At 33.4% G+C, this 21,317-nt stretch overlaps 1 protein-coding gene across 1 annotated transcript; it reads right to left on the bottom strand.

Annotated features, from left to right (window-relative positions):
- Nucleotides 1–12,389: 12,389 nt before the first annotated feature.
- On the bottom strand, nt 12,390–21,119 carry LOC140435086 (required for meiotic nuclear division protein 1 homolog). The gene is made up of 5 exons (XM_072523788.1): nt 20,603–21,119; nt 20,399–20,543; nt 17,614–17,802; nt 17,224–17,410; nt 12,390–12,728 (listed from the first exon to the last, which is right to left on the bottom strand). Exons 1-5 carry the CDS (start codon nt 21,051–21,053, stop codon nt 12,567–12,569), a joined length of 1,134 nt encoding a protein of 377 aa, XP_072379889.1. The 5' UTR covers nt 21,054–21,119; the 3' UTR covers nt 12,390–12,566.
- Nucleotides 21,120–21,317: the final 198 nt, after the last annotated feature.

Raw genomic sequence — 21,317 nt, 5'->3', positions numbered from 1 at the left:
GTTTAAGAATTCTATCCAATTAAAAATATACATATTTTTACGAAATCCACAGTTAAAGAAGATGGAAGAAACTTTTGATAACAAAATGCAACGAAATAAGGACAACAAATTGGGAATATACAATTGTAACGTTCGAACACTGTAAGAACCTGGAAATCTCTGAAAAATAATTGATGTACCAACACAATATCAAGCACGTATTACTATTATACAAAAAGTGAGATGAAATGGCGAAAAAATTATACGAAAGAAAAATTTTACACTGAGATGAAATGGCCAAAAAATTCTACGAAAGAAAAATTTTACACCTAATACAGCTGCTACAAACCCAAAGACGAGTTCGATCGCAATAATTATCAATAGAAAAGTAAAACATCTCATTATGGATCAATAAACCTACGAATAAGCTACTTAAGAATAAGAGGCAAGTTGTTAATATCAGCCTCATAAATCTGCACGATCCAGCAGAAATAAAGACAATGCCAAAAATCTGTTGTATGACGAACTGGAAACCATATATGACGAATATCCTAAAAATGGATATACTGATAATAATCATATTTTCTCCTGGTTGATATCAAGAAATAGATTTCCATAAACATTTGGTTTCCTACTTCCTAACAGATCAGGTTATTCCAACCACAACAAAATGCCGATATAGGTATCAAAATCAAGAAACGCCATCCAACATCTTACCGGGGGCTATCAGGGATTTGCTGTAACTGAGTATCAGGAATGGCATGACCTAGTAGGAAAGATACTTCATCAACAGTTGGCTAAAAAATTGAATGTCTTCAAACCAATCATCTCCCTAATTATCTACAAGCTATACTGGTAATCATAATAGTTAATAAACTAAATAAACAACACTTATTGATGTGGCGATAACTAACAACAATAACTTGCGTGTTAATTATAATGAAAAGAATAAGATCAAGTAGAGAGATTTTGAGATAAAAATAAGGAGACAATGGAAAATGGAAAGTACCCAGACGAACCTATTATCCTATCTACTACTGGTGTCATTACGAAAACATTCTAGGCAATATCAAATAATACATGAATTGGTTGGTTTATTTGATTTTTATAGTAAATTGAAAATTTTAATTTGAATTTTAAATATATTACATGAAATTAGGGGGTTTATGTAATTTGAACACGCTCATAAAAAATATTAGCTAAACAAATTAAACCTGAAGAATATAAGCCATGAGCCAATCTCTCTAAGGCCACGCAGAAAGCGGTATTTCACGCCGACATCCAGATGTGTACGAATATTCTTGGAGGAAACTCAAGCATATAGGTTACCTAAGTCTTGAAAGCATGACCAATCTCCCAGAATCTCCCAGAGCTGAATCGTTTTCATACCGTATCTTTATCTTATTTTAAAAAAATAGTACATATAAACTTATGCAACAACAAGAACTAGGGATAAGAAGCAAACCTATAAGAACCAAGGAGACAAGAAAGACACGTATTTATGTATATAGATAGAAAAAAACTAATTTTTAAAAGCCTTATTATGGAAGGGCTTTAATTATTAAAGAGGTAGAACGAAACTAGAGAGTTCTGTAAAATATTAAATAACAAAAAAATAATCTATCCACTAATATTGATGATAAATATCTAATACAGTCTACTCTACTTCACGAAGCAAAGACAGAAATGATACGCTAGAAACATGTGAAATAGATCTAGTAAACCTGTTTATTATTTTTGATCTAAAAGTAAATTTAGAGTTCGTTCGTCAGAGATTTGACCTCTAAAAATCATACGAACAAGCTGAATTTCGTCGAGAATGTTAATTTTGGGACCCCAAAAAGATGCAAAAAAGTTTACCACTTTTACCCAAAGACTTCGCCTAAAAGCCCCCTCGTAGATGGGGAAAAACGTAAAAAAATCGATTTAACAAGAATCTGTAGCCCGTAGAAAAAATATTTCAAATAAAACATGTAGCTGAGATAATTTTGAACAAAAATGTTTATCAGGTACGCGCGCGAAATCAATTTTCAATAAAATTTGTATCAACTTGACGGAAAAAATTCTATATCTTTTGATAAGATTGTCCTATCGACAAAAATCAGAATACGTTTTAAAGGTAAAAAGTTCAGCTTTCTTATAAAATTTTTGTAGATTGCCGCAAATAAGGTCAGTTAGTAGAAAGGTGTTAAATAAATAAACGTTTAGCGATTTTTACCATGTTTTACGATTCTCATAAGATCAATATTATTTATCACTTCCATTGATCGTTCGCTGAGGAATTTTCATTTTTACAGGCTAATCTTCAAACCCGATAACATGAAATTTCGATTTTGAGTTTTGGCAACAAATGTGAGGCACTTGAAATATGCCCAAAAAACGCTGAATTTAAACATTCACATCACAAAAGATTGCACGTCACGGAAATGCTCTCACGGAAAAAGGTATTAGGTAGAATTTGTAGCTGAAGTTGTGTCGATTCGAAAAACGTACTTGTGTAATCAAAAGAAGCAGTTTTAAACGTTGTTTTCTATCGTTTGTTATATAAAAGTTTAAATTTAGAGTTCTTTAGGCATATTTCAAATGCCTCACATTTGTTGCTAAAATTCAAAACCGAAATTTCAGGCTATATGCTTCAAAAAATGGCATGTAATAATGAGAGTTCCATAGTTACCGATCAATAGAAGTGATAAATATTATTGATCTTATGAGAATCGTAAAAAATGGTAAAAATCACTAAAGGTTTATTTATTTAAAACCTTTATAGAAACTGTCTTGATTTGCGTACAAAAGCCGCTCTCTTCAGCTTTAAAACGCATTTTGATTTTTGTCAATAGGACACTCTGATCAAAAGATATGGACTTTTTACAGTCGACTTTCGAGATGATATAAATTTTATTTAAAATTGATTTCGCGCGCGTACCTGATATCAAAAATCACCTGTCGCTTCAGGCATTGTTTCTAAGAGAACGGTTCATTCTACAGAAAAAGTGCTAATAAACATTTTTGTTCAAAATTATCTTAGCTAAAATGATTACCTTAGGTAAACCCCCCGGTTCCATACGGAGGAGGGGGGGGGGGGGTGGTAAACTTTTTACATCTTTTGTTCAACTTGTTTGTATGGTTTTTAGAGGTTCAGTGGTATTTTCGTCTCGACTGGAGTATTAAGTAAAAACCATTATAATTTTATGTTGCCTATTTTATTTTTTCTTCTTTGGGGTAAGTCGTCTTACAAAGGTTGGCGATCAGCATGATTTAGATTATGTTTACTACTGTTCTGAAAAGCTCGTTAGATGACCAATTGAACCATTCTCTAAGATTACGAACCAAGATATCCGTCATATATGTCTTCCCATAATTTTTCTCTGTATGGTCATCTTTTTATATCATCATTTTATATAGATGATAGCTAATTTTAGAGTCCTTTCATTACTTGGAGAAGATCTTAGAGTTTTCATATACTTTTTTTATTTTATCAACGAGCCCTGTTTTTTTAATAAGCTTCACAAGACTTCTTGATTGGTAACTTTATCATCATCATTATTATCACTGATGTTAAAGCCCTAAAGTATGCTTCCAGTTAAGTTTTCGCCTACGTCTACGTTTGTGCCATTAAGACTCGTCTTGAGGTGGTACCGTTATTTATAACATCATCGTGCCCAGGGCACAAGGAGGAAAATGTTGCTTAAGCGATGGCCCAGAAAACTGGGTAACTCTGGGGGATCATAACCTTGGCATAGCATAAGCGCAATGTTCGGCTCAGAAGAGGCCCCAGAAGTAAATGACATCTAGGTCCATAAATGGAAAGTAAAACGAAATAGCAGGGAAGCAACCCAATAGGACCCTGTATCTGCCCCAAATAGATCTTAATGACACCAATGAGGATCCTACAGGCTAACTTTCAGCACAGTAAGGCAGCTTATGCCTTACTGTGCTGAATCGCTATCGCTAAAAGCTGCTTTCATGCCAAATTAAATTATGGTAAATATATAAAATCTCAGCATACAAGTTTTGATGTTTATATTAATAGTTTTATTGCAAAAGAATTATTTAATTTAATTATAATTATAATAAAATTAAATTTAATTATAATAATTTAATTTGGCTTTCATGCCAAATTAAATTATGGTAAATATATAAAATCTCAGCATACGAGTTTTGATGTTTATATTAATAGTTTTATTGCTAAAGAATTTCATTTCATTCTGGGAAATAACCTACATACAATTTTAATTATTGATTTTATTTCTATAGTACCTAAATTAATTATACCTGTTAACATAAGTGCTCCGTCGTGTATTTGTAAACTCCCCCAATGGTTTTATCGAAAACTATGATTTGCACGTAATTGATTGGTTTTTTGGAAAATACAAGAAATTTAGTTTTGATCAGATTTATATTAAGATCATACTGTGGGCAATATGAACACACCTTTTGCACAATTATTCTTTGTAAACCGTTACTATTTTCTGTATCTATATATTAATACCGTATCGTCCACACATCGTAAATTCTTAATTAGGATTCCATTAACGACCACATCAGATGTTACGTTGTATAGTACCCCTTGCATAATAGTTTTTGAATGCAAATTAAAGTAAGGAAGAGAATTAAGAGAATATATTATTTTCGCATGACTTTTTCAATTTTAATTTTAGATATTTAATTCGTATGTATTCTCCTATGCTATTTTGGTGTTACTTCCGTTTTATTTTAGGCATTGTAACTTTTAGACATTTTTTCTATCCTTTCATTTCTAATACCTTTCTTCTTTTAATCAAACTTTTATTTATTGTATTCTCACAAATATAACATTAAAATCCAGTTGCCATCTCTACACTAATACTCAAAATAAGATTGTTTTATAGCGAGATTATTTTTTATTGTTCACAATGATAAAAAATCCTGCAAGTTCTGTATATATACAATATATATATATATATATATATATATATATATATATATATATATATATATATATATATATATATATATATATATATATATATTATATATATATATATATACATATATATCTTCTTCTTAAAGTGCCCTCTCCTCAATGGAGGTTGGCTACTACAATTTTAAAATCTTCTCTATCTTCAGCTGTTCTTATTAGCTGTTCAAAATTTAGCCCTGTCCATTGTCGGATGTTTCTGAGCCACGATAGTCTTTTCCTTCCTAGGCCTCTCTTTCCCTCGATTTTTCCTTTCATTATAAGTTGGGCATATTGGTACTTATTATTTCTCAGTATGTGACCTAGGTATGATGTTTTTCTAACTTTTACTGTGTTAAAAAGTTCTATTTCCTTGCCTATTCTATGCAGCACTTCTTCGTTTGAGGTATGCGATGTATGTCCATGAAATTTTGAGCATTCTCCGGTAGATCCACATTTCAAAGGCTTCCAATTTATTTACGGTTGATGTTTTTGGGGTCCACGTTTCAACTGCATATAGAAGAGTCGACCAGACGTAGCATTTTGATAAACGTAGTCGAATTTCGAGTTTTATTCGAGAATCACAAAGCAGTTTTTTTATTTTTCGAAAGATTTTCTGGCCTGTTCTATTCTCGATCTTATTTCTAGATCAGGATTAGGTATCTGCTATCGATCCAACATCCTAGGTACTTAAATCTATTGACCTGTTCTAAAATGTACCCATTTATTGTGCAAGGTTGAGGTACGTTTTGGTTTTTTCGGATTGACATCACTTTGGTTTTTTTAATGTTTATTTTCATACCAAATTGCTCACAGGTCGAGTTGGTCTTCTCGATGAGTTGTTGTAGACCTACGTCGGAATCCGCAATTAACACTGTATCATCGGCGTATCTGATACTGTTGATATTTACGCCATTCACCTTGACTCCATCCTTGGAATCCTCCAATGCTTCTTTAAATAGAAACTCGGAGTAAAGATTAAACAGCAGAGGCGACAGAACACATCCTTGTCTAACTCCCCTCCTAATTTCTACTTCTGCGGATGTGGAACCTTCTATCCTAACTCTGGCGTTTTGGTTCCAGTACAAGTTTTTTAAGAATTTGATGTCTTTTCCATCTAAACCGACTTCTTGCAAACGTTCTAATAGTAGGTCGTGTCTTACTCTATCAAATGCTTTTTCGAAGTCTATAAAGCATATAAATATATCTTTCTGTTGGTCGTAGCATTTTTGGGCGAGAACTAGTAAACTGAACAGGGCTTCTCTCGTTCCCATGCCGGCTCTGAATCCAAACTGATCGTCTCCGATGATTGTTTCGCACTTTCTATAGATACGATTATGTACGATTTTTAGTAGGACTTTTACTGCATGACTCATAAGGCTTATCAGACGGAACTCATTGCAGTGTTGTGGGTTTGGCTTTTTTGGTAGTGGGATGAACATTGACTCCAGCCAATCTTGGGGTATTTTACCTGTATCATAAATGCGATTGAATAAAAGGACAAATATTTCGATATTTTCTTCGCTGATTAATTTTAACGTTTCTGGGTATATTCCGTCTGGACCTGGGCTTTTATTTGTTTTAAGATGATTAATTGCATTTATGATTTCAGATTTCAGAATTATTGGCCCTTCGTTGTTATTTTCCAATCTTGGTTCTTCTCGTATGTCGTGAAAAAGAATTTTAATGTGGTTTTCCCATTCTTTCAGTTTGTCTTCCGTTGATTCTAGCAGTTTGCCATCCGTGTTCAGCATGGTGTGAAAAGTCGTTCTCTTGGTAGTCGATGTAAACTCTTTTACCTTTTTATGTAAATTAAAAAAATCGTGCCTTTGTTGTAGTTCTTCTATTTCCACGCATTTTGTTTCCAGCCATTTCTCTTTTGCTTCGGTTATTTTTTTTCGAATTATTCTATTTAGTCTTTTGTATTCTCCGTCCTTGTCATTTTTTCCTTTGGATTCTCTTCGTTTGTTCATTAATTGTAAAATCTCTTCTGTCATCCATTCCTGTTTGTTACTTCTAGGTGTTACTTTTAGATGTTTTTCCGTTACATTGTTCATTTGTTCTTTAATAGTTTTCCACAGAACGTTTATGTCATCGTACTCGCTAATTCTATTGTGGTCGATATTTCCTAAATTTTTGTTTAATTCTTTATTTACTGTCTGATGTATGGTGTCGTTTTTCAATAATTGGATGTCTAATAGTTGGTGTTGAGGTTTTTGTTTCTTTATTAGTTTCCATCTTGCGCGAACTTTTGCAACAACAGGATTATGATCGGAATTGATGTCAGTTCCAGGATATGTTTTTGCACTATATATATATATATATATATATATATATATATATATATATATATATATATTGATATATAGTGATTTTCTGTTTCTTAATTTCCTTAACGCTTCCTTTATCTCTTCCTCCTCAATATTTATTTCTTCGTTTGCCGTCACCTCTAGTGGAGGTGGTTTATTATCGTCACCTTTAGCTAATAGGGATCGAAAGTAGTCTGCCCATGTTTCGTTTTTATTAGTTCGTTCATGTCTTTTCTTTGTCCTCTGATCATTCTCCATATTTATTTTCTGTTCCGTAGAAGTCGTGTTCATCTGTTTTGAGAATCTCTGCCAGTGTTCCTTTTTTTTAATCGGTTGTTTAAATATCTAAAAAAGACAAATGTTAAATTTCTGTCCTATCTGAATTATTGTCTAAAATCATGACGACTTCGAAATTTTCATTATTCTCATTTTCTTCGTCGCTACCATTATTTGTACTTGAAGCAGGAGATTTATTGTTTGAAATCCTATCTAATAGAGCGTCTTGGTAGACAGTAAATAACAGCAAATCATAGTATCTAAAGAGTTTTCTGTATTTGCAAACAGAATTAGCATGAATACAAACCATTGTAGGAACGTAAACCTCTTCCGCCGAAGCTCCACTTCTTTTGGAATTCCTTACTTTATTGTAATTGTTTTTTTATTGTATTGTATTTTTTCGTAACTAAAGTAAGATCAGCATTTTTAATATGAGAGGTGCCAAACCATAATGTTGTAAGTGCCACTCGAGCGGAAATACTTTTGATATGATTAAACCGTTGTATGTACCGACCTTTACTTGCCCACCTTAAATACTGAGAAAGAAAAACTCATAACGTTGTAAGTGCCTTATCAGTTGCAACCACAGTTCCTACAATCAGTCTACGCAAAATGGCAGACGAAGTACTTGAGTGTGTGACTGTAGCGTCAAAACAAGCGTTTCAAATACATTGAAATGGAAGAAACTATTAGAAAAGGCAATAAAAACAGAGGACTTAAGTATATAAATATCAAAAATAAAGAAGTAGGTGAAAAAAGTGAGCCAAAGGAGGTAAGTTCTGATGAAAAATATTTTTGTTGTGATATTAAAGTACCATTTAAAAAACACTAAAATAAAGGCTATATCTTTGGTTTCTGCTATATTTTTTGCTTAAAGTGTTTTTTATTTATTAATACTCTAAGCAAATACAATTTATTTGGTCATTAGGGTTAACATTTTTTAGTTATTATTTTCGTTTAAGGTGCGATGATTGCCGTAAAAAGCTTTTTCGTGAATTTTGGGATATGGGGAATTATAACGGACAACAAATATATCTAAAAAACCTAATTCGGGTCTGTTTAGTAAAAAGAAGGAGACATGGTAGTTACGATGATGCAACCCAAGCCGGCGACAGCGGATATACAAATATATTATAATAATTCGGGGCATGTCTGAAGTTCAGGTATGTAAAATTCAGTATATTTTTTTTTCAGGCTTTGGTTAATAAATTGTGTTCTGTAAGCAGAAGTTATTTCACATTTTTTCAGGTTTGCAAAAAGACGTTTTGTGAGACTTTTGGTGTCAGTGGACGACGTGTGCAAAGAAAGTGGCCGAGAAAATTGGTTGTGATGACGAAAGTATGAAAGATAAACGGTACGGTAAAAGACAAAGATGGGAGCCTGATTGGAAAGAAAAGATCATTGATTATATATCGTCAATTCCAGCACAAGAACGTCAATACAGTAGAAGTGACGCCCCAAATCGAAAATATCTCCCGACAGAGCTTAATGTAGTTAAGTTGTACAAAGGATTTTTGGAAAAGTACTTTGCTGATTTTACCGAGAAACCAGTATTTAGACAGTGGTTTAATGATATATTTTTGGCCCCACGAGTTGACACAGCTCTAATAGAAGAAATAAAAACTGATGCTAAGCAAAAACTAGAAATTCACCACAGGCAAACTGACGTGGCAAGACAACATAAAGATTGCGTAGAATCCAGACAAAACAACTAACATATTCGAATGGTTCAATTTGATCTCCAGCAACAGATGTATCTTCCAACATTAACTCATACCCAAATGTACTACAGCCGTCAGCTTTCCTGTATTAATATGGGTATTCATTTAGAAGACGAAAGAAGGGGGGCACCATGTTCTTATGCAATAAAACTATCTGGTAAAGGGGATCTAAGGAGATTTCTTCTCTGTACAGGTTTTTTACCAGTAGCGAAATAGGATTCACTACAATAAGCAAAAGCTAATTCTCTGATCAGATAATTGTGGTGGCCAAAATAAGAAAAGAACCAGGCTTTACTTGTTATGTATCTCGTTTTAATTGCAAAAGGTTTCTTTTAAGAAATTACTCATACATTTCCTGTGAAAGGACATACCTTTCTCGCGTTTGATCGCAATTTTGCGATTATAAAGAAAGCAAAGAAGCATGCCAAGCCGCTTATACCAAAAGGCCTTATTCAAATTATTGCTAATGCTGGAAAGAAAAATCCGTTATTAATAGTGAATCATTTTTTGACTGGACGAATCAAGCTAAATCAATGATAAACACTAAAAACTTGCAGATATCTTCGGCTACTATGATTCGAGAAACATGTGAAAACTATGGTGAAGTTTATATAAAGAAAAGTTTATGTGGTGTGGGAGCCTTGTAACTGGCTCCCTACATAAGAGTTTTGGAAATCTTTTGATTCCAAGCCTTACTTCAAAGGACTTGTGAGTGGATGTATCTCCATAGATTTGGTTCTTCAGTGACCGTTGAAGGATAAGGATTGTTAATGTGAGCAAATATAGCTCCAGAGAAATAAAAGCACTTTAAGTTTATCGACTTATAATTAACTATTTTTAGAGTAGAGAAGTCTCAACACGGCCATAGCTGACTATACAATGTCAAACAATTCTTTCTTTATCACACGTAAAAGAGAAAACCGCATTTATGAGAAAAATGTCCAATTTCGGCGTAGAGAAATATTTTATACATGAATTGAGAGTGTTTTAAAATGCACATGGGCGGTGTGTGAGAACGAACTGATAAAATACTACTTGATGCACAAAAGTGAAGATTACCCCTCTTGTATTTAGGTGTGAAAACTATTTAAGAGGCTGTGGCGCCAATGAGTCGGGTATCCCGAGCAAACTTGATGAAATGACTATTTTACTTATTCTACACTAAGAAAAGTCTAAGGAATTATATTTTTATTTTATATTTTAAAACGATATGTTCATTTCTGGAACAGTTTATATAAAAAAATCCAGATGAAGGAAATCCCTGTGACATTGTCTTCCGAAAAAATAAAGACATCCAAAACATGCTACCATATTTAGCAGAAGCAAAAACTCTTTACGAAAACCTTACAAAATGCTGGTTTTTAAATTTACTTAAGTAAATAAATATGTAAATGTTAGATTTATTTTCACTATAATTATTGTTAATTTGATCTTTTTCTTTTGACTGTTAAATGCAAGTAAATACACACTTATGTAACGGGATTTAATTAAGCATCCAGAAATCAGACCTAAGTAACCCAATTCAGTTTTAAAAAATTTAAAATCCTTTTAATAATATTAATCATTGCTAAAGGTCGATTCAAACACATCAGTCACGTCTGGTCACAGTCCCGGCGTCGAACCGAACAATCAGTCATATAAAATATTCTTTATTAGAAATATGCCGCCGGCATTCACATTCATCAGTTGACGAACAGTTTCCCAGCAGTCAGGTTTCGACACGTCTATCGCCCGGCCGATTTTATAATCTCAACGACGAATTTTTTAGTTTTGCCGGGAACATGACGGGCGGTACAAGTGAACAAAATAAAATTATTGACGAACAATTAATAGAATGTGTGAGAAAATATAATGTTTTATATGATTTGTCGCATGGAAAATACATGGACATTAATTTTAAAAATAATATTTGGCAGGAAATAATAATAATATTTGCTAATTCTTCATCCGAGAAACTTTCCATCTTTTCAACAGATTGGTCGCCAAAGACTGATGCATTTCGGGTGTGTGAGAATAGACGAACGAATAGTTCTGTGACCAGACGGGACCGGTTCGGCGCCCGGACTGATGTGTTTGAATCGACTTTAATTGCTCAATGCAATTGTTTGTTTATGACATTGAAAATATCTGTGTAACTAGAACACGCTTACCGAGACGCTGACCTAGTAAAATTTGAACGTAATCAAAAGCTTATTTAATATTGTGTACAAATTATATTAGTAAAATATGAATGCATAAACAAACGCACGTGAGTTAAATACCTGGAAAATAACGGGGGTAGATCATTAAGAGTTAACAGTCAAAGCTAGTCAGTCTTCCGTCAACTGGGTACTCCCTCTATTATTGTACTTCAAGAACCAATAAAGTAATTATGAGTATCCAGTGAGTTCGAGTTAATCAACCCCATACAAAGGGTAAACTACCCCTAGAGTTCCACTATATGGAACTCCTGATGGAAGCAATCTAAATATCAATATATGATTATCCAACATTATTATACTTACAATGTTATGGCTTGCATAAATAATGGCACTTACGTTTTGTTCTCTTAATGCTTTAAATTAATTAAAGCATAAACTATTCTATTACACTAGACTTCAAATCTGTATGTCAATAGTGTTAATTGAACCAAAGTTTAATAATAAAAATATTAAGAATTTTTTCGTTCATTATTTTTCATTTAAAACAGTTTTTTGTCTCTACTTAAAATTTTTATTTTGGGCACTCACAACTTTATGGTTTGTCGCTCCTCAAATATACTTTGCAAAATTGCACCATTTCGTCGTATGCTTTATTTTTCATATTTTTGGTTGTATATTCCTGGTTTTTGATTTTCCAGAACAAGGATGGTTATAGTAAATTTCTATTAATTCTGATCAAATCTCTTGTCCACTCTGCCATGATAATCGACACTAATATTTGATCGGCTCCTCTCAAGTCCACTAACGGACAAGTCAAAACCTGCACATTAAATCCTCATGAATTTTGTGACGCACTGTACTTGGCTCGCGACCAACCATAGATGTACGGATATTTTTATGAATTTGATTCGCCACTCATCAAATTTGACGGATAATTCGCTCGTGTATGGTTGTTGCCTGTATCGAACCAATAGGAGGCATGTTCTTTACGTGGAATACTATTTTTTACAATAGAGTACGAAAAAAATTAACCAAGTATATTCTGTTTATTATAAAAAAGGTAAAAACAATGAATAAAAAAATTACACTTCTCATTGCTTAATATAAATATATAATAACAAATATCTTGTGAGATTTCTGTTAATCCATGATCCACACTTGTCCAAAAGTCCACAACTGACATAGATGGCCTTAAACTTACTTTTTAATTCATATATCTATCAATATAATGTATAGTCTCAAACACAACTTCAACTGTGATTAGTGCTATTATCATCCATTCTAATCTTATGTGATGTTTGTCGCCTAAATGAGATGATAGCAGCTCTATTAAAGCTACACAGTGGTTTATTTTCTCGTTCATCACCTATAAAATATAAAAGATTAAAATTAAGTTGTATTCAGATCTCTTATTATTATTTGTAATACACTTCAAGACATTCACGTACTACCAAAGAGAAAATAAACATTTAAATTATATTTTATTCAAAACAGCATCTAATTTGGACAACTTAGATAAACACATCATTTTTGACATTTTTGACATCATTATTTTGATATTGAACAAAAAACAAATTACTTAATAGTAGTCAGTATTTTTGAGTTTCATCCTTGAAACGACTTTATTAAAAGATAGTTCATTTAATTATGTAAAATCAACTAATTGAACATTCCCTATCAAACATAAGCATGTCCAATTATGATAGTAAAGCTCTTTTGCTAGAAATTCCATTGTAAAGTGTGTGAAGCCGGTGGGCTACTTCTGCTTTACCGAAGATTGCCTCATTTTTCTATTGCCTCAGATCCAAGTAAACTTTTGTATGACAATACCTTCAATGATAAGTACATGAACTACTTTAATAATTTAATAATAGGTCTCACACACTAAAACCTTACTATGAAACAGTTCGAATGTACTGTTCTGAATTAAATATTCAATTTCCAAAAGTTTTTTCAGTACACTCCGACAACTGGCCTCCATGGACTGACTATTGGGAAACCGAAAATCAATGTATCATTAAGCTTAAATATTAAGGATTAAACAAACAAATCTAGCAACCTTTAAGGCATAAATTAACCTATCTTGAACGAGCAATACAAAAACTGGTTTAAAATATTTACTGACAGAAAAAAACCAAACAGGGAGTTGGTGCAGCTATTATTACATCAGATGGTCCCTTAAAATTTGATTTTCGCACTTATTCTACACAAGGGCACTAGAAGTGGAGGACGACCACGAAGGTCAGAAGATGGAGGGAAGTTGCCAGGAATCGACAGGAGTGCCGACTTCTTTGTGAGCAGGCCAAGATCCACAACGGATTGTTATTGTCGAGTCACTTATGATGATAACTTAATCTACCACTACCATATACTAGTCAGAAATTTTTGCATTGTTCAAAGCCCTGTAATACATTATTACCAAAAACATATATAGTGGCATTCTTTCCTACTGTCTTATTGCAAATAAAGCCATGAAAAATCTCTACCCGAAACATCCCATAGAGAAAATGATAAAATTGGAACTTCAGAAAACCCAACAGTAAACATCTTGTGGATACTTTCCTGTATTGGTTATTTTTATTTATTTATCGTATGGCACTTAACACACTTAGATTTAAATTTACATATATTTTGTATAAAACATAATACATGTTTACAAACGAACATCTAACCTATTTATACAGTCTATCGACTCTGAAGTCGCCATTAGGAAATCCTCTGGCCTGCTATGTTAGGATCTTGTGGGACACTGTTATGGTTTGCGGTTGTCCGCAGTCACAGAGTGGGGATGGTCGTTTACCATTTGTGCATCATGTAACCGCAGCTGCCGTGTTGGGTTCTGATTCGGTTCAGCATAGTCCATGTGTTGCGTGGTAAGTCAAAACCTTGTGGTTTTTGTGTGATGCTGGGTAACCTGCTATTTTGTTGTTCCATCCATTCTTGAGTCCAAGTGGTCGTTAAGTTGAGCTCATTTTCCACAGCAGTCTGTGCTGTTTTTATTGGCGGTCGTCTGGAGCGTAGACCGTTACCGTTAGCAGCATCTATATCTTGATGGATTGGCAGGATCTCGTTACTAATTATCTTTGTGTACTCACTAGTGAGGGAGTGTATGCGCCGTAGTTTGGGTGGTGAAATGTGGCTCAATACTGGGAGCCAATGTGTAGGGGTGGATTTGATAACGACAGCAGTCATTCTCATTGTATTGTTCCATTGGGCACTACTTTGTGTATATGTGGGCTGTTAAGCCAGGCTGAAGAGCAGTATTCCAGTTTACAGGTATTCTGTCCAGCAGTATTGTTGAAAAGACAAGGCTCAGGACAGATAATCGCAAGGAGGAAGCCGATGCTCCCCATGTAGTGCCGCACAGCTTCCGGATGATGTTGTTTCTGGATTTAACTTTTTCCGCTGTTTTTGACAGATGTTCCTTGAAAGACAGGGTTCTGTCAAGAGTCACCCCAAGGTATTTTGGTGTTTTATTGTAAGCGAGTGTGGTGTTTTCGAATTGGGTGTTGAGTGTTCTTCCTGCAAGCTTGTTATTTAGATGGAAACTGGAAACCTCTTTTGGTAGCGTTTGGTTGGAGCCTCCATTTACAGAAATACTTTCCCACTGTGTGTAAGTCCGCCGTAAGGATTTGTTTCTACAGATGACTACGATTCGAGCGGTGGATTTACAGGAGATTGTACGGAGGAGCTTGTATATCATGCCTTCTCTCCAGATTGTATCGTACGCCGCTGTTAGATCTATGAATGCGGCTGCAGTTTTAAGTTTTCTCTGGAACCCTGCCTCAATAAATGTGGTAAGTGAAAGAACCTGATCTGCGTAGCTTCTTTTCGGTCGAAAACCTGCCTGATCAACCGGTATTGATTCAAGTAGCTTTGGACTAATTCTGTTGTAGATAAGTCGTTCTAGTAGCTTTAACGTCGCCGCTAGTAGGGCTATTGTTCTGTAGTTCTTACGGTTGTTATCATTTGGTTTCCCTGGTTTTAATATGGCAATGACCTTCGAGCGTTTGAGTTTCTGTGGTATGGTACCGGTCTTCATAATATTGTCAAAACCTGAGGCTTTACATCCTTGAGAGCTATAGTGATTTCTTCGCAAGTAAAAGGGCGGGAGTACTGAGCTCTCATTTTACCTTGATTGTGTGTGGCTTGTCTTCAGGGGCCATAGATGTCGACACCAGATGTGAGGTAATAAATAGTGTTTGGGTTAATTGTTGTTTTGTTTCTTGTTATGGGAGTTTCGCTTCCTAATTTTCTTAGTAGTGTCCATGCTTGCCTACTTGATGTATGAATATTAAGACTTTCTACAGTTTCCGTTATTTCCATCGGTTAATTCTTGTTCGGCGCTTTCAAGGAAATTTTGGTACAGTTCTTCGCTGTTATAGGACCAACCAGGGATGTATTCTTTTCGATAGCCTCTTGGTATATACTTTTTAGCCGTGCTTATTACGGCTCCAACGAATCTTTTGTAATTTCTGATGGTAGGGGGTATCTAGCCTAGAGTTTTGTGCAGTTCCGTAGAAAACCTACCCCACATAGCTTTCTTTAGATTCCACCGTGGGCGAGGGATGGATGTGATTATAGGAATTTGGGTTGATGCCTCTATGATCACTGGGCGGTGTTGGCTGTGTGAGAAGTCGTCCATTACTTTTCGAGATTTCTAGAGTTTGCCCGTTTTTATTAGTAGAGACAAAACATAGATCAGGATTGTACTCCTTCTTCCATGCTGCTGACATGAATGTAGGTCGGTCTTTAGTATCAAACTTAAGTGATATATATTCGTCCTTTGCCCATTTTACTAGTGCATTCCGCTGTTGCATTGTTTATATATATTTCCACTGTTTATGGTGACTGTTGTAGTCCCCCACATATATTGAAGGGTGCAGATGTGTGTGGATGACTTGTGCTGGCCAGGATATAGCTGGTGGTTTGTAGGTGTTAGTAACGGTGATGCTTCCAATTTTTACAACATTATGAATTTCATCATTAATACACGTGGAAACAAGGACGGCGTTTTCTATGTTTTGTTTAACGTACGTTGCTGTGCCGTATGATAGATGATACGTGGCACCCAGTAGTTCGAAGTAAAGTATTTTTCCCCTTTTTCGCAGTTGTTCTTCCGTTTCGCAGTGTGTTTCCCGAAGAGAGACCAGATCGATGTCGTTATCTTTTAGAAATTTTTATAAGTACTGGCTCCTTGAATAGCTTATGCTTTCTACATTTAAGTGACAAATTCGGATCATAGGTCCGAGTTTTCTAGTCGTTGGGTCCCGGGAAGGGCCATTTGTACTATTGTTATTTTGCCTTCTGATAATATTTAACGGCATTGTTTGAAATGTGTCTCTGGTCAGGAGATCCTGAGATTATCTGACCGTGTGCACGATGTAAGTGCTGGCGATGCTATTGGTAATGATGAATCAGACATCGAATATCTGAGTGTGGCAAGTGATTTAAAAGCCTTTTTCAAAAATAAACTGTTGAGTGCAACGAACTGGGAGTGGCAAAATTTGGTTACTAAATTAAAATAGATTAAAAGTAGCCTTTCACCGTGGCAACCAACAGTAACAAGCAGAAGATCTCAAGTAATCCTAACACATCCTTTCGTAAACCATTAGGAAAACCAGCAAAAAACTTTAAGCACACCTTAAATTTTTTCTTCAATAAGAAAATAGAAGAAAAATTTATAAAAATGATTTTACAAGTATCAGGACAACACAATTTTACAAAAGTTAGTGACACATTTTCATTATCAAAGTTCAATTTTCAACAATCATGTTAAAGTTTCATTTAAATACTATCGGTATTCAAATTACAAATTTAGGTGTGTCTAATAATACACTAAGAATAAAAAATAGCATTACCTTCGTTCTTTTGTTGATACAAAAATATGAACAAACTTGGTTGTACATATTTTCCAACTGTTCATTATCCCAATAAAAATCCGGGGTATCCAAAACATCTGAACTTAAGTTAAGATAATGACGGAGTACAAACAACTCTCCATGTTTTTTAAGTACATCTTGCCGACTTAATTTAATAGTTTTGCCACTGAAAAGTAAATAAATAAATCAACAGATATCAACCATCAATTATTTCCCAAAAATTACTAATTATTTTGATACCTTAATTTGTCAATAGATCTATATAAAATGTATCTATAAACTTTTCAACAATTTAATTATAATTTTTAATTTCCATTAACCTTTCAACCATTATTTCCTAAAATTATTTACTTCAATAATCATTCTTACTTTTTTAAATCATTTGTGACAAACTCGATTTCATCAATAAATTTTTCCAATGATGACTCCCATATACCTAACTTGACACTAAGCATCATGGCATTTGAAAATGTAAACTTCTGAAGTATAAGATTGGTTTCTGTTAACGGCAAAACAAAATCTCCATCTTTGTCCACACAGCTTAATTGACTAGGTTGGCTAAAAATTATGGAAATACATAAGGCTTTACATAATAATTATTTTAAATGAATACTTTCTAATGTAGCATAAATTAAATTCAAATGCAAAGCTAAAAAAATATAAATGTATTTATATCATATCTAATTTTTAATGCTAATTTGAATTAGCAATTGGTCTGAGGGATCTAAGGTTTTTTATTTTCAAAATTTATTGAGCCCACACAGCATGGTTATTTAAACGGAAAATCAACCAATAAATTATAGGAAAGATTATTGATAGTTACGATAATAAACATCTTTCATTGGGAATATTTTTCTAATTGCCAAAGACATTTGATAATTGAATGTCCACCCTAAATAAGGTTGTAGCCCTCCATATTTGTGAATCAATGTTATTAGCAGAATAAGGTTGTAACCATCATTTCTGTTATACGGGTATGCAATTGGTTGCAGAAAATCACCTGATTTCATTTTTATGCGAGGATTCAAGTAGAGCCGCGACAAATAAGGTTGTAACATCATTAGAAATATTAGATGTGGCAGATGTAGCATATGTTAGTGTGAGTGTGGCTACAAAAAAGCAGTTAAATAAATCGCGAAAAAGAAAAATTAGGCTTAGTGAGTGGAAGGACAATAAAAGAAAAACCCTACGAGACACTGGGAAGCAATATGTTTCCAGAAAAGGTGCTGTTGTTACTGAAAAAGTAGCTCCAGTAAACGTACATACAAAAAATTGTATTTTTTTCCTCATTGTTAAGTAACTAAATAGCTCTATATAAATTAGGTTAACACAGGTCATTTTTAAAACGCTTGCATAAAAATGTGTTTAATCCAAACTGAAAGCATCTTTTAAATTAAATTTTAATTAACTACAAAAAAAATTAATTTTAATGAAAAAACTGAAATTTTGTTTTCAAATGTGTTTTGCTTCAATGCGTTTTTGTTTTATTGTAGGCTAGAACTTGTTGCTGTAAGTATGGGTGTGACAAAATTAACTTGGAGCAAAAACAATCCTACAATGTTATTTACGATACATAGATTTAGTAAACATTAAAAGACGATTTATGTTCTTGAAGTTGAATCGCGACGAAACTGTTCGTTTACTTATATGTTGCCTGTTGCAGGCACAAATGTACTTGTATGTAAAAAAACTCTATGTTCCATATTAAAAGTTACGCCCAGACGTATCCAAAAATTGCAAGAAAAAATTAAATTTAATGAAACACTGTCTGATCAAAGAGGAAAACATAAAGTATCCCACATGCAACCTCCGGTGCAGTAAAAGTAGCTGTAAGAGAGCAAACTGAATCTTTACCTAAGAAGTGAGTCACTTTTCCATACATAACACTCAAAAACTTATTTTACATCCAAACTTATCCATAAACAAAATGTATCTACTTTTTAATGCAAAATTACCAATTTTCATTGCAGTGAAAATCAATGCCGATACATATTTAATTCCGAATTCAACTTGAGATTTGGCACACTTAGATTGAAATCTTGCATGCATTGCGATAGGCTTTATGTTGAGCTTGTATGTGCCAAATTTGAGGCCAAAATGCAGATACTTCAAATCGAAAGCAAGCTACAGCACTCAAAAGCAGGACAAGCATATACTACTCTAAATGACGGTTCTACTTTGATTTCAGATATTTTTGTAAACATTAAATCTAAATATTTAACCCTATCATTTGGATTTATTACTTTTTGAAACAAATTATAAAAAGAAAAATATTCAGTAACTACTAATGCATTTGAGTTCTCAGGACAATCCACACAAACTCCCAGTTCATCATTATACCATATCGCCTCAGGAAAATTATAGTCACCTAGTACTATAAACTTGCTATCTGTGTGTCCTTGGTATATGTTATTGACAGATTCACAGTGAATTATGTAGTATTCCATTGACGAACTAGGTGGTAGATAGACTGCACCAATAATTGAATGTTGATAAGTTAGCATTAATTCCACATATAATTATTCAATGGTATTATTAGGAGAGGGAATGAGTTTTGACCTAAATCTATCAGCTATTGTAATAATTACTCCTCCACCCTACTTTTTAGAACTTGTTGCCCTGCTCCTATCACAACGATATTTATTATAACCATGAAATTTGATTTCACTTCATGTTCTGAAAACTCTTCACTCAATCATGATTCGATAATAACTATAATATCATATGAGCAATTTAATACGGACATCTCTAACTGCCGAAATCTTGTTTGTAATCCTCCCATATTATGAAAATATGCTGTTAATGGTAACTATAGACATCCCAATGGGAAAAATAATTTTCTCCATTGGGATGTCTATAGTTACCATTGTGAGAGTGGGTATTTTTTTTTATGATTTTACGATTCCCACTTATTGTCGACTAACCAGATCTGTCTCAACATTATCTCTTCTAGTTTTCAGCTCTCTCCTTTGCCAGTTAACGAAAAAATTATAAAAGATAAAAAGAATAGCTGAAGATACAAAAGCTTGGAAGCTAAGAAATAGGACATTTTATAGGGCAAAACACAAAACATACAAATATAGCATAAAAATAAACTAAGAAATAACAATTTATAAAAAAGTGTTTATCATAGAATGTTTCTGTATTGTTTTACCTTTTTGGATCAAAATATTTATAATTCATAACTTCAGACTCTGATTGTACCAGTCTCTCAGAGTAGCTATCTTCTTGAAACTGCCTTAAAAATTTCAAAACATTGCTGCTTTCCAAATCTGTTATATTCCAAAATACAACACTGCCTACAAAAATATTAATATTTAAAAATGATGTAATGTGATGTAACAAATGTAATTCTTACCATCCCTAAAGAAAAATATTTCTCTCTGTTCTTTATCGACTTTATATTTTGCTGTGGCATGTAGAACATCTGAATTATTGTCAATTTTTTTAACATCATACAGATTTTGTTTCTGTAATCCATCGAAAAGGTTTTCCAAATTGTATTCTTCAGCAGTTGCAAATGCTATCACATTGTATATCCCTGGTTTTTTTTCTTCCTCTTCCAAAGTCTTTTTCTTTCTCACAAGCCTCTTTTTAACTTGAATCGAAGAAACTGTATCGTGAATATTCAAAGTTTTTGGTGAAGCACATAGGCTAGCTGTATTACTAAAATTATACTTTGAGTGAGCTATAGACACAGGGACTGTCTTGTCCAATAAACTCAAATTCCATTTATTTAATTGGGAAAACTGTCTGTTACATTTTAAAACGTTAATAACACAAAAACTTACACGTTTTCCAATATTCATGTTTTTTTAAATTTCATTGGTTATTGTGGTTGTGGTACGTACCTAAATTTCTTCTTCTTTTTTTTAAATACAAAGTCCAATTTTTATCACTGTGAAGTTAACAAGTTAAAGTGCTATTTTTAACTCACGGGAAAGTATCATAGGCGTGGGATGGCGTGGGTTTATAACATTTTAAACACATTTAGAACATAATAATATGATGTAAATAATTAGAAATTAGACATATAATTTTGTGATTAAAAGAAAATGGAGCCAAATATAATT

Source organism: Diabrotica undecimpunctata, chromosome 2 (assembly GCF_040954645.1).
Source record: "Diabrotica undecimpunctata isolate CICGRU chromosome 2, icDiaUnde3, whole genome shotgun sequence".
Lineage (NCBI taxonomy): Eukaryota > Metazoa > Arthropoda > Insecta > Coleoptera > Chrysomelidae > Diabrotica > Diabrotica undecimpunctata.
This window is presented reverse-complemented; position numbering and strand designations above follow the sequence as displayed.